This window comes from Lethenteron reissneri, chromosome 34, assembly GCF_015708825.2.
Source record: "Lethenteron reissneri isolate LAM-NWPU_2019-01 chromosome 34, ASM1570882v1, whole genome shotgun sequence".
Taxonomy (NCBI): Eukaryota; Metazoa; Chordata; class Hyperoartia; order Petromyzontiformes; family Petromyzontidae; genus Lethenteron; species Lethenteron reissneri.
In genome coordinates this window covers 2,583,691-2,598,208 of record NC_083812.1, presented here as the reverse complement: position 1 = coordinate 2,598,208, position 14,518 = coordinate 2,583,691, and the positions used below count along the sequence as shown (strand labels likewise).

The 14,518-nt window shown below is 47.9% G+C and overlaps 1 protein-coding gene across 9 annotated transcripts in view; it reads left to right on the top strand.

Annotated features, from left to right (window-relative positions):
* Window positions 1-8,567, top strand: part of LOC133350543 (electrogenic sodium bicarbonate cotransporter 1-like) — a 52,964-nt gene extending 44,397 nt beyond the window's left edge. For 8 of the 9 annotated variants that reach the window (XM_061564969.1, XM_061564970.1, XM_061564971.1 and 5 more), the window contains 6 exons: window positions 1,254-1,326; window positions 2,817-2,885; window positions 3,739-3,912; window positions 5,632-5,814; window positions 6,693-6,775; window positions 7,389-8,567. In XM_061564969.1, coding sequence (XP_061420953.1) covers window positions 1,254-1,326; window positions 2,817-2,885; window positions 3,739-3,912; window positions 5,632-5,814; window positions 6,693-6,775; window positions 7,389-7,560 — 754 coding nt within the window. In that variant the 3' untranslated portion in view covers window positions 7,561-8,567. The remainder of the gene's footprint in view (window positions 1-1,253; window positions 1,327-2,816; window positions 2,886-3,738; window positions 3,913-5,631; window positions 5,815-6,692; window positions 6,776-7,388) is intronic. The other variant, XM_061564968.1, reaches the window with a different exon arrangement.
* The last annotated feature ends 5,951 nt before the right edge of the window (window positions 8,568-14,518 follow it).

Below are 14,518 nucleotides of genomic sequence, written 5' to 3'. Positions count from 1 at the left end.
TCTTTGTCTCCCCAGTGGTGATGTTTTACACACCGCACCAGGAACTCATTAGAGGCTGGGTCGACCTAGGGGATAATCGACCGAGGGGAATCAAACTCGGGTCGCCGGGTTCGTAGTGCAGCGTGCTAACCGCTACACCACCGCTCCCCAAATCGGGTTTTGTAATTGCAGGTAATGTGAGCGAGTGATTTATGAATTAGATCATGGTCCTTGGGATATATTTTCTTGCAGTTCACATCATAAAATTGGCTCGTGCCATCGGGTCAAAGAACATCATGTATTACGACATGATATCATATTGTCATAATGTACGGTATCATCTCCCTCTTGTTTATCTTGGGTTGCATCTCAGTAGCCTCTATCTCTTGTCTACGGCTTCAACATCATCTCATTAATCTGCACATTATTGTATCTCTTGGTTAGTCCCAGCTCAGTGGGCCACACCAATGGGGGCCGAGCTATATGGCTTCCGGACAGCCAGCATTCGAATACATTGAAAGGAGTGGCGATGTCTCAGGCATGAGTGGCCTGTTGGGTTGTTGCCAGACCTGTTCTTCTGAGAGGCTGCATGGATTCCTTGACTGGAAAAACCCGGAGGTGGAGTTCACTGCCTATCTGACCTGAAGCGATGGCAACACAACTGATAACACAGCAGTGGGTGTTGTGTTGGATAAAGCCACCGGAGTACAGAGACAATCGCCACGCACACGAGGAGATAACACTGAAAAGGTCTGCAATTATGAATCGGAAGAATCTTTTTACTGTCCGACCACATCCTGGCAACCTCGCAGCACAGAGGAATCGGACGTTTCACACATTTGTTGTGATCCACCGACGCTCTTCTCCGAACCGATGGATCACAGCGGTGTGCCACTGCAGCCAGACAGGATAAGCGGTTTCTGCTGAGTTTTCACGAAAATTTGCCAGATCAGCAGAAAATATATAATAGCGACTCAAAAGAATTGGGCAGAGGCTACCATTTTTCCAACAGCAACAAAAAAAAACTCAACGCATTCGTAAATAACACCGCCTTTAAAAATATATATATATAACGGGTGATGTTTCGGGCAATGGCCGCATATGCAAACATGTTTTTATTTTAGGTGGCTATCGCTCTCTCGCACACTCTCTCTCTCTGCTCGCGCTGCAACTCACTCCGTCCACCTCTGTAATTCTACTGATTCTAAGCAAAAGCTTTTGCCCGAGTGTGGGTGTCTCACCACAATGTGACATTCGTGTCCTCCATTCCACAGGGAGCAGAGGATTACCGGCGTCCTGGTGTTTGTGCTCACGGGAGTGTCTGTGTTCCTGGCTCCCATCCTCAAGGTACTTTGCTACGATTCCACGATGAGCGTAAATATTAATCGAGCCATGCTAGGACATTTCAAGAATATCCCAGCGTGGCCTCTTTTGTCTCGACACGTCAAGGGCTACATGACTCGATGGGCTCCCCCTGCCCCCCCCCCGTCTCTGGTGGCGAGATGTTAACTACCTCACCTGGTATACAGGAGGTCGTAGGTTCGATCCAAACCCTGACGCCTGGATTTTTCTCTGGGTCCTCCGGTTTTTCCCTCCACATTTAGAATCAGCATGCGTTCACAGTATTTGACTGCTATACATGTCCACGTGATAAGCTACTTCGTTGAGCTATCATTTGTGACCGGGTCACTTCTAAAAAAGAGCTATACAGCTCAGTGGGCCTTACCTGGTAAAATGAAAATAGTAAATAGAAAAAATCCCACGCCCTCCCTCCCTCCACCGCCATATCTCCCTATCCCTCCAGATTAAGAGAAAATAATTGTAATTTGGTTTAATGCAGGTTTAGGTTTCACTTTCCCAAAATGAACAATATAATTTTTTACATTTTATGTTGTATTTCTCTTTTTATGTTTTGGACAAACACAGCTCTAAAGTAAAATTACTCGAGATACAGCATCTATGCCGTATCGTGCTACCACACTGACCCCGTGGTATCACGACTGCTTCCGAGGATGGACCAGTTGAAGGGGTCATGTTTCCCGCTTATATAAGGGTGTGTTCAGTGGTTAGGGCGCTCTACCATGGCACCACGAGGCAAGATTTCACTCTTATTGACCGGTGTGTTAAAACGCCGAGAGCCTCACAACGGCTGGTTATGTCAGACACCCGCTTAGCCAACCTCACCCAGGGATACAAATAAGTAGATGAGAATACATATCTGGTTCCTTTGGGAGGGAATCAATTTTTATTCAGCAGCGTGGCCCAGTAATGCTGCTGTGGGAATCCAGGCCATGCCCAGATCCTTGGTCTACAAATTGAGCCGCCAGCTCCCCTGATGAAGTGGCCTTACAAACGTGGGAATCGTGTGATGCGGCAAGACTAAGAAACCCTGGGCTGTGCGTGTTGACGCATGACTTGCATTTCAATCTAGTCGTGAACGTTACGTTTGTGCTGCGAGCTGTAGTTGTACAGTGTTACCAATAGATGTCCCGCTACCCCGTCGGATGCTTCAGAAATTGCACAGGGATTCTCACAGTAGGAGGTGTTAATGGTGAAAAATATATATATAATATTTTAAGGAAGTGTGCATATATTATTAATTATTGATGAGCCATGCTTAATCATTCATGCGGTGGGCATTGCTTTGCAGCTTGCCCAGAGAGTTTGCAAAATTAATCTGGATTTTTTTAAAGGCAATATTAACAGTCCATTCCTGCACGGCAGTTACCTTTCTGCAGTCTGTAACATCGTGCAGGCTGTGGCCTGAGAATTAATGGGGTTTTTTTGTATTCCTTGCCTGCCCCCTCCCACTCCAATCCCCAAATGCCATGCTGCAGTTCATCCCCATGCCAGTGCTGTACGGAGTCTTCCTCTACATGGGAGTTGCATCTCTCAATGGAGTACAGGTCGGTCTGCTGTGTCGGAGAGCCCGTTCCACATGCCAACGCCGTATTACGGCCACTGTGAAAGATTAAACGAGTTACGAGATGGCCATTTGGCTCAGAGGTCAGAGCGCTGAGCCTGGCACTGCTGAGATCCTGAGGTCGAATCTGCGAAATTGCCCACGATCAAATTGGGCTCTGGGTTCACCATGGTGCAATGAGTCTGTCGTCTCAGTCCGATCACCAACAATTGCACAACAAAAACTGTCAAACAGTATCACCATTTGGTTGTGCAATTAATGTGGCTAACTTCCAGCTCTGAGAATTAATGTTGTTACCGTCACCTAACGAACGTGACTCTGTGGAATGAAGTCACAGGTGGGATCTTGCCACAGGTTTACCGGCTAGAGTTGTTACCTGTCCTGGATTTTTGCACACAGCGTTGGTGTACGGTGTTTTTTCTGCAATATTTTGCTGCCTTTTCTTGGATTTTCTGTTTTCACTTAGTCACATAGTCACTTTAAGATGTTTTCTTGTTCATGTTTTTGTTTTTTGTTTGTTGCGGTTGCACCCGATTCAAGAGCCGAATGGCTCACAGGGCTCTACCTAATAAATGAACTTGAAATGAACTTGAACTTGGGTTCTCCCAGGATCGTCCTCTCTTTCAGGGACATTAAAAGTCCCAGTTTTGTTACCTGTGTAGTAATAACAACAATACATCGTTCAAGACAACGCATTTACTTGCAGTGCTCTCTCCCTTTCTGGTATTGTGATGCATCCTTCTTACCATTAAATATCCCGGGTAGCTTTTCGAGGTGGCGATCATATTACTGACATGCACAGTAAACACTGCCCCCCCACCCCCCGTCCATTACAGTTCATGGACCGCATAGCGCTCTTCATGATGCCAGCCAAGCACCAGCCGGACTTCATCTACCTGCGCCACGTGCCCCTGAGGAGGATCCACCTCTTCACCTTCATCCAGATCGTCTGCCTCGCCGTGCTGTGGGTGCTCAAGTCCACCGTGGCCGCGATCATCTTCCCCGTCATGGCGAGTACCCGCCCCCTTCCTGCCCCCCCCCCTTCCTACCCCCCCCCTTCCTACCCCCCCCCTTCATGCCCCCCCTTCCTACCCCCCCCCCTTCCTACCCCCCCCCTTCATGCCCCCCCCCTTCCTACCCCCCCCCTTCCTACCCCCCCTTCCTACCCCCCCTTCCTACCCCCCCCTTTCTACCCCCCCCCTCCCTACCCCCCCTTCCTACCCCTCCCCTTCCTAGCCCCCCCTTCCTACCCCCCCTTCCTACCCCCCCCCCTTCCTACCCCCCCCTTCCTACCCCCCCCCCCCTTCCTACCCCCCCTTCCTACCCCTCCCCTTCCTAGCCCCCCTTCCTACCCCCCCTTTCTACCCCCCCCCCTTCCTACCCCCCCCCCTTCCTACCCCCCCTTCCTACCCCCCCCCTTCCTACCCCCCCCTTCCTACCCCCCCCTCTTCCTACCCCCCCTTCCTACCCCCCACCCTTCCTACCCCCCCCCCCCCCCGTCATGGCACTTGCCACATAAACAGGTCGTTATGGCAGTGGCAGTGCGAGGCAAATTCATCTTAATAATAAGCGTAGGGGTGAGCATCTACATCATGGGACCTCCTTTGCCAGTAGCAAAATGTGATGACTCTGATAGTGGCATCGTCTTTGTGCTGTACGCCTCTTGGCGTCCTCTGGTCTCACACCGTTTGAGACGAGGCTCAAAAGAAAGCTGTCTCTTGTGTGGACCAATCCGTTTCAAGGACAATGCATATATTATCAGAGTGTGTTTTTAGTTTGCATTTTGACCACAAGCATTGTGGTTAATGCTGACATGATTCCTTGTAAAAGGTTTCAGTTTGGTGTGTTAAACACCTTAACACAGCTGTTTTGTTGCCAGAAAAAAGGGGAAAAACCTCTTACCAAACATAGGAATCCCAAGTGGCTCAAGGGGTCACCGAGATTCATGACGCAATAGGGGGGTGTACCACACATCAGCCTGAGCTCCACATCCTTGTACCTGAACATAAATAAGTTCATGATTCTAACATCACTACTAAATTATAATTGGTATATCAACGTAAGCATTCAACGCAACTGTGTTATAGTTGAGTTTGGTAGCTTGTCCGGCGTATACTGTTGTGTTTGAAGTCAACTGGCACACCCGCAATGCTGTTGATGCCACCAGCAGCTGGCCGTCACTTCCTTCCTTCTGCTCGATTCCATGGTGGTTGCAAAGTTGACAATGTGAGGCTGGGTTGGCGCAGCGGTGACCTTGCTTGACGAGTGACGGTCACGTTCCGAGTTCGGGGGGCACTCCGGGTGACATGGCCACCCGGCGTGACCCACCCCCCCTCCACTTTCGCGTTGTCATCTCGATACGAAGGGAACACTCGAGCCTGTTGTCTCCTCCTTATTTACTTATTCTGTGTTCATCTTCTTGGTTCTTTCGGTAAAGTCACATAGAAGGGAAGTAATAAAAGAATAAAAATAAAACATAATAAAATAATATTATTATATTATTTTATTATTTTTATTATTTTATTATGTTTCTTATTTTTCCTTATTTAAAAAATAAAACGTAATAAAATAATATTATTATATTATTATTTTATTATGTTTTATTATTTTTATATTTTATTACTTCCCTTCTATGTGACTTTACCGAACGAACCAAGAAGATGAATCCCTGCAGTCACGAAAGCTTTAAATCGAAATTTATTCTGTGTTGTCTTTGTGGGCCTCGTCAGGTGCTGGCGCTGCTGGTGGTGCGCAAGACGATGGAGTGCGTCTTTTCCCAGCACGACCTCAGCTGGCTGGACGACATCATGCCGGAGAAGGACAAGAAGAAGAAGGAGGACGAGAAGAAGAAGAATAAAAAGAAGAACAAGAAGAAGAAATCCAAGGGCGGCACCGACAGCGAGAGCGACGACGTGAGCGCCCGTAGCGTGATGAGCGAAGCGCTCGCCAGCCGAGCGCCGCTCGAGGCCCGGTTGGTGAGGCCGGCAGGGCCTTGCCCTAGATCAGGGGTCGGCAACCAAAAATAACAAGAAGAGCCATTTCTTTCCAATTCGGTACAAAATTCAGTATTTCAAGAGCCGCAATGCATCTGAGTATATACTGTACATATGTACATATCGTCAAGAAGCAGCCCGTAAAGAGCCGCATGCGGCTCTGGAGCCATAGGTTGCCGACCCCTGCCCTAGATGTTACAAAAGTGGCTCTGCAAGGTAGCCACGAGAGGGAAATGTCGAGTGTTAGCCCCCCCCGTTTGTGTGATGTTCTTCCGTTACCTACCACGTAAATATAAACTCCCATTCGTACATTCACGGGATTTGCCCAACATCCCAATGCATTACCCCGTGCTGTTAAAGAGGTCATCCCAGCCAATGTCGACGATGCCTCCACATCTCGCCATCGCCTCCTTCCTTCTGCTAGATCCCACAGCATTTGCTCAGTCAACACTTTTCCCTCCGAGGTCTGCTCTTTCTCATCGCCAACTGAGGCTGTGGATACGGGGACCGGCCGTCCCCCCCCCCCCCCCCATAAGCGATGGTGCCCCCTAAGTGCCCCCCACCCCATCCCATTTCCTGTGTCTTAGAATTGGCACTGCTTCTTGCTACCCCCCCCCCCCCCCACTCTGAACATCAGCACCGTCACGATGAAGCACGGTGGGGGTGGTGGTGGGGTGAGGGGGGGGGCAGTGTTTGATCAGCAGAGGCGAGGTGGCAGCCCTTGAGCCGCTCAGATTCCTACGTGGACATCTTCGGCCGAACCCGCGAGTGTCCGTCTCTCGCTTTATCATTCCCAGGAGAAGCTGAGGCCCATCGCGTCTGCGGAGCAGCTGCGCGCCGAGCTCCTTCCCAACAGTCAGGCGGATCTCAAGGATCGCCGGTAATTGCTCCGCCGCAGCTAGCCGGTGCCTTGTCCATGTCCTCATCGTCGAGAATGTAACGTTGCTCTGTGATTGTGGTCACGGTTTTCTCTCTCCGTGTTTGACAGGCTTACGTTGCTCTGAGCACATCTCAACAGTACTAATCACTTTCTTTGCTCTTGTGTCTCCTCCACTGTTTCCTTCCTTGTTTCTGTGATTCGTTCCTTCCTTCAATTCCGTCGCTTCCTCCATTGGCTCTTTGTGATACCATCCTGCATTGCTTCTCTCATTACCTTGATTCACCATATATTGAGCCCTTCGTGAACGTCTCTATATTTTTTTTTATTAACTCCCACAACCAAATTCTTACTTCGCTCTAAATGTTTTTTTCATTACGATTTAATTTCGCATGCATATCCCTCCATCATTCAATTCCTCACCTCCTCCTTCGCTTCCCTCCCACCCCTTCCTTGCCTGTATTTCATTATATCTGCCTCGCATGACTCCCATTGGCCCAACTTGTCTTCGATGCCCTTCTAATGCCCCCGCCCCCCCCCCCCCCCCGATGACCTCCCCCCCAATGCCCCCCGCCCCCCCAATGCCACCTGCTCATCCCTATCCGTCACCCCGTAGTATCACCCTGCACCTAAAGATCTCGTGCCCGTCCCCCACCTCCAGTCCCAAGGCGCAGGTGAGCGGCCACTCGGTGCCACAGTTCAACATCCAGGTGGACTCGGACTGCGACACGGACCCGGACAAGCCGCCGCTGTCCCAGCGCGACCGCGGGGGAGAGACCATGCTGTGATCCCGGCTGCTGCGATCGCGCGACTACGATTGTTCGACTGTGATCGCGCGATCCTGGTATCCGTTCTGTGTCATCCCTTCCACCGTTGTGTGATCCCTGCAATAGTTGTGTTTTCTACAACTATTCCATGATCCGTCCAATCGTTCTGCAGTTATCACAGCCATTCCCTATGATCCTTGCAACTGTTCTGTGATCCCTGCAACAAGTATGTGATCCCTGAAACATTTCTGTAATCCCTAAACCATGTTTTCCCTGTAACCATGCTGCAATTTCTGCGATGATTATGCAAACCCTGTAACGAGTCTGTGATCCTTGTGGTGATTCTGCACACTCTGAAACTTTTCTACAATCGTCCTACATTTCGTATGACCACAGCGCATTTCTTTTGACCAAACTGTGATTTTCCCCTGCTACGATCCCCACATCGATCCCCTTTTTCCATTGACACATCCAAACCGTGCCAGCACAGGTGGTTTTCCACTGGCAATTTTCCACACCGAGCCATGGCCTCGCGAAACATTCTCAATCTAGCCACGCAAGGGCACGGCTAATTCCGTGTTCAATGCGCGTGACGTGGGCGCACTGTGAGGTCACAACGTCGGCACGTCACCTTGCACGCGTTTCGACGTCACGTGTTGCGTGCGTGCGGGCATGCGGGCGTCCGTGGCACGGCTCGGGTTCTGTGGTGGAAAAACGTGGCTCGCCAGCTGAGCCACCGTGACTTGCCAGCTGGCCTACCGTGGCTTCTGGCTCGGCTCGGCACGGGCCCCGGTGCACCTTGGATGTGCCAGTGGAAAGAAGTGATACGTCTTGCGAAGCGCCCACTCGCTGAGGCGTGCGACTCCCCCCCGAGCGAGTGAGGTGATACGCTGTACAGAAGTGGGGAGGAGGCTTTACGTCTTGTGACTATTGGTCCTGCACTGTAAATAGTAGTGCGTGTTTATCCGTCTCACCGGCTGTAATGTATGTAAATAAATAAGAAGTGGAAGTAAACAAACAAAAATCTAGTGTTTTTATTGTTCATTTACATTGCTGCACTTGTATCTTTTAAATGTGTTTGTTATTTAGCCTTTAACACTGCTGCCGGCTTACGATGTACCGTACAAGCCTGTGCGTGCAGTGTAATGCTCTGATCAAAATATGTCACGTAAAAAAATGAAGTTGTAAGAATAACGAAATTAAATCATGGGCAAACTTAGAAACAGTGGTCCTGTAACTGCAATGATGTCGTAAAACCTGGGGTCACCACATTCCTACAAACTTGACAGTTGCGCTTGTCTTGTTAATAAGACTTGGATTTAATGTATCTCAATATCACACGTAAAAAAAATCAATACAGTAATCTTCTTTCGCACATAGTTATCATTTTTTGTAACAGCAGTTTGAATTACTCGGCACCTGTTTTACATAGGAACTGCATGCGGCACATCTTTATTCTGAATTAAAAAAAAAACGACATCAGGGGACCGTGCAGGATGGCGACAAATCATCGGAGACCTTCATCCAGCATTGGATTGACCGTGGCTGATGGTGATAGTGAAAACAACACAAGCCCCAGCAATGTATTTTTATCTTGACCTAAATCTTCCGTGACTGCAGCAATTGATATTCTTTGAATCTTTCGGTAAAGTCACGTAGTAACAAAAAATGTTAACGTGACTTTACCGAAAGACCCAAAGAAAATGTTTTTTTTAGTTGCTTCGTTGCTCACAAAAAATGTTTCGATTTCAGAACCAAAGTGTACTGTGACACGATGTGTGTGACGCTGTGGCAGTTGTTTTTGGTAGACAGAGCCGTTTATTTATTTCCCAAGCTGCTTTGCGAGAGCATGGGCTGAGCTGCTCACCTTGTCCCCATGATGCATTGCACTTACCTTTCTCACAATGCGCTGTGCTCAGCGACAATGCACTCCCAAAACAGGAAGTGTGGGTATCTGTTCTTTTTGAAAATTGTGGTAATTGTAGTATTTTACGAAACGGTTATTTTAAGGGTTTTTTTTAATTCACAACAATGTGAGCATTATTGATGCGTTAGGTATTTAGGCATATTTCACATTGTCACTGTAAAGCGCAGGTGTTGGGAACATAAAGCCCGTGGGCCATGTCTAGCCTGCTACTTCATTTCATATGTCCCGTGGCCACACGAGGCCTACGACTCTGTAGCAGCAAACAAGATATTGATCCATCACAATACGAATTTTAAACCACACTAATCGGGTATGAGGGATGAATATTTTTCACCTAGCAACAACACTGCGTTTCTAATTTTAGTGAAGTCACTGCAATGGAATCTTGGAGTGACCAGCGATGGCTGATTTGTGTTTGTGTATGTTAATGTGTGGGCCGCCAAGAGCATTCGAAAGTTCCGATTTTGCCCTGAGGATGGAAAAGGTTTCTCACCCCTGCGCTATTAGATAATTTAATATGACTACTGCAGTGTCCTGTCAAAAGTAACACAATAGGGGTGTAACGAAAAATGTATTCGACGATTCGTATTGGTTATTAAGGCTCGTGATACATGCATTGAATCTTGTGCGTAAGAATGGATATTTTGATTGTATGTAAACACTATGCAAGTGTGATGCTAATTTAGGCGAATGGGGCAAACGCAACTTTTAAGAAGCAAGAAAAAAAGAGGAAACTATACAAACGAGATAAAAAATAATACTCGAATACAATCGTGGTCTAGCATCTTGGCAATTCATTAAATAACTCGGGGAGAAGGTTGGGGCGGCGATTGGTTACACTCTTTCAACACACTAAATCGAAGATGTCTGGACCTATCGCCCCACGCCAATTAATGCCGCAACATCCGACAATTCTCCCGCTTCTGATGGTCTAAAGTTAAACGCAGGGGAGCTCGAAACTGTTGCACGTGGCTGCCTGTCGTTTCATCTCAGTCAGGTACCAGGACTGTGTGAACGTTCCGATTTAAAGCTTTCGTGACTGCAGGGATTCATCTTCTTGGTTCTTTCGGTAAAGTCACATAGAATGGAAATAATAAAAATAAACATAATAAAACAATACAATATAATAAATAATATAATAATATAAATATTTTATTATGTTTTATTTTTATTATTTCCATTCTACGTGACTTTACCGAAAGAACCAAGAAGATGTGTGAACGTTGCCAGACATGTCCTACTTTCTGTGGCAGCCCTACACGTGGGAGTGTGTACATTGTCTGCTGCCCCCATCGTCCGGAACTCTCTTCATGCAGCCAGCCGTGTTGTTGGCTCCCTGCCCCCTGTTCAAATCCAGGTTCCAGACCTTCCCTTGTGGCCCCCTCTGCCTGCAAGTGACTGCCTCTGTATAGATTTAATATTTCCACCGTTTATGTACAGGGCCACGAGATGTGGTCGCATTTATACGCAATGTGAATCCAAATTGTATACATGTATTGCATTGTAAATGCATCCAGCTGTGGAATGACCATGGCTAATGATGATTGAATTGTATGCATCACGTACACCTAATCCTTGTTTTCACATCACCGTCAACTCCTCTTCTTGCTTTGCATTGTGAGATTTCACGCCTGACATTTGACGAGAGTGAACAAGCAGATCTGGGGTTTTCTGAATAGGGGCCATCCATTGAGTAGGTACGCAAAGATCTGTCATAACTTCACCCCTCCCTGTACGCACGCGGACTTTTTACACCCCCCCCCCCCCGAATCCTATAGAACGGACGATATTTAATCCACGCATAAACGATCAAGGATGAATAATATTAACGTGTTTAAGCAAATAGATAGTCCACCGCCGGACTAACTCAGTTGAAGGCCAATGTAGACAAATTATCGAGCCTTCACTCCCCACCCCCATTTCCTATGCGTACATTGTCAGTAGACCCCCATACGCAAGCATACGCATTTGGGTTAACCCCCCTGCCCCCTCCATGCGAGCGTACTAAACGGATGGCCCCTTAATTAATCCCCGTTTGTAAATTCGTCGTTTGTTGTTGCCGTAATAGGAGTTGTCCCTGTTGCAAGGCTGCGCGGTGTGACGTTAACATACATGCAGTACGTTAATCTGCAGTGATTTGAATACTTGAATTGTAAAATTCTCTACACACACACAACTAAAGAGTGTCGATGTAGCGTGATTATGAAGTGTAGTATGTGTATTATATACAAAGAAAATTATAATAAAGAAGTACAACTGTAAACTACTATTGTTTGATTAAGTTAAACCCGTGCAAATTTCGGACAAAGGTTGATTTCATTGCAAATAGAGTTCTGAACATATAACCTCCCAAAACGCATCAACACATCAAGGGGATATGTTTATGTGCAAATAGATTTCTGAGCCACCATTATCTTTGGAAATGTGTATTGTGTCTCGTCAAGAGTCAATGTCCTCACAACTCAAAACGATCATTTATAGGTGTGTATCTCCATTTGTGATTGTGAGCCAATTAGATAGAGAGATAGATCGTTTATTGTCATTGTCACCAGTACAACGAAATTTAAAATGCTCACCAGTCAGGGCATCATTCATAAATTTAAATTAAATAAAACAAGAAAATAAAAATAAAATTAAATAAAAGATAATCAATTTATACTATATATAAAAACAGCCCAAGTATACCCACATACCCACATAAGGTTACATTTTGTCATTGCACATCTCTATTTCACAATCAATTGTAAACACTATTACTTAATAATTAATTAGCATTATTGAGTGTGGTGATCGCTGTAGGATAAAAGCTCTGTTTGAATCTGTTTGTCCTTATTTTGACTGATCTGAATCATCTGCCTGATGGCAACAGCTCAATCCTGTGGTCCCACCGTAATGTAACTAACGTATTGTACTGACGTACCATCAGGTATGTGAGGTGGCCAGGAGATGGTAGTACAGCAATGGATTATTGAATCGATCTGTGCGAAGCTTTGTGTGACCCCCCCCCCCCAAGTCTACCTCGTATAGGTGCGGGTTTCCTCTGCGCACTCCAGTTTTCTGCCGCATGCCAAACACGCGTTGATGGAATTCGCCAAAACATCCCATTGCAGGACTCGACTGATGAATTCTTGGGACTCGGGGGAGCTTACGTGGCCCAGAGGTCGTCCACCATGAAGATGAAGCAATGAAATCAGCTCGTGTGCACGGACTAAATGCATTGTCCCTTCACAAGATTGAAATACTGAATTGTCGATGGCCTATGGGGGCCTTCATTCAGACTTGGATTGATCATGGCCAATCATGACTTGTAAGTGGTACAAGTCTCACAAACAATTGTACACATTTTACCGACAATGATAATGAGTGATACATAAATACAAAAAAAACGTATTTATAATGAATTTACCATCGTCCAAATTTGTACGAGAGCCAATGCAACACTAATAGTAAGCTTGTTATTCCTCTTGATTTAAAGCTTTTGTGACTGCGGGGATTCATATTCTTGGTTCTTTCGGTAAATTCACGTAGAAGGGAAATAATAAAATAATATTAATATAAAACATTCAAGCATATGGAGAAACAATATATTGAAGAATATATTTCAGATACATTATATATTTGCAAGGATCCACAACATTTTGGATAAAATCCATGGTATTTCATCCCTCGGTTCTCTCCTTCCAACGCTGGTAATACTTGCTGCTGCAGCGGAAACCTGTAAATACACGGGAACATATTTAACACGATAGCACAGGACAATAAAACTGGTCATGATGGGAGCATAGTTGTACAGTGCAGCAATTACAGTACATTGCTTGTGTACTGCCCTCTGCTGCTCACAACAGAGCTATGGTGCAACACGCTTGTCATCTCACTTGTAGGGACAATGAATAGGTGTCACCCTTTCTGGCAATAAAACAGGTGTTAAGATGCTCAAACACCAAACAGAAACTTTGTTTGCAAGGAATCAAGTTCGCATTAACCACACACGGGGCTTGTGGTGAATATGCAGACACGCATGCTCTGATGATTACATATATGTTGTCGGAGTTGGCACATCTCAGTCAAGTCCACTTCATGGCCACCGGGGCGTTCGACACTTCACGTGGCCCCAACGTGCACCTAGCCTGGCACAAGCGCCGTGGTGGCGTCACGGCCACTTCGTGGCGAATAACGGTTGTTGATGGAGGGGTAAAACGTTGTCTATCACAGGGGGTCGCTAAATAAGAATAACAACAAGTGCCTTTTATTTGGGTTACAATTCGGTAACAAAGAACCCAACCCAGGATATGTCTCGAGCCGCAGTGCGCAGTGACTGGCGTCACGCAGCGGTCCCTGGGCGAGACGCGTGCGGATCCTCCCACGTCGCGGGCAGGTGGCAGACCCCGCTCGAGCAGAACCGCGATCGAACCAATCGCCCACAGCAGGGCCCCCCCAACACCCCCAGTGTGGCTGTAGCCCCCCCCCCCCAACACCCCCAGTGTGGCTGTTGCCCCCCCCCCCAACACCCCGAGAGTGGCTGTCGCCCCCCCCCAACACCCCGAGTGTGGCTGTCCCCCCCCAACACCCCCAGTGTGACTGTTGCCCCCCTCCCAACACCCCGAGTGTGGCTGTAGCCCCCCCCCCCAACACCCCCAGTGTGGCTGTTGCCCCCCCCCAACACCCCCAGTGTGGCTGTCGCCTCCCCCAACACCCAGAGTGGGGATGTTGCCCCCCCCCAACACCCCGAGTGTGGCTGGCCCCCCCCCAACACCCCGAGTGTGGCTGTAGCCCCCCCCAACACCCCGAGTGTGACTGTCCCCCCCCCCCAACACCCCGAGTGTGGCTGTCGCCTCCCCCAACACCCAGAGTGGGGATGTTGACCCCCCCCCCCAACACCCCGAGTGTGGCTGCCCCCCCCAACACCCCGAGTGTGGCTGTAGCCCCCCCCAACACCCCGAGTGTGGCTGTCCCCCCCCAACACCCCGAGTGTGGCTGTAGCCCCCCCCAACACCCCGAGAGTGGCTGTCCCCCCCCCAACACCCCGAGTGTGGCTGTCCCCCCCCAACACCC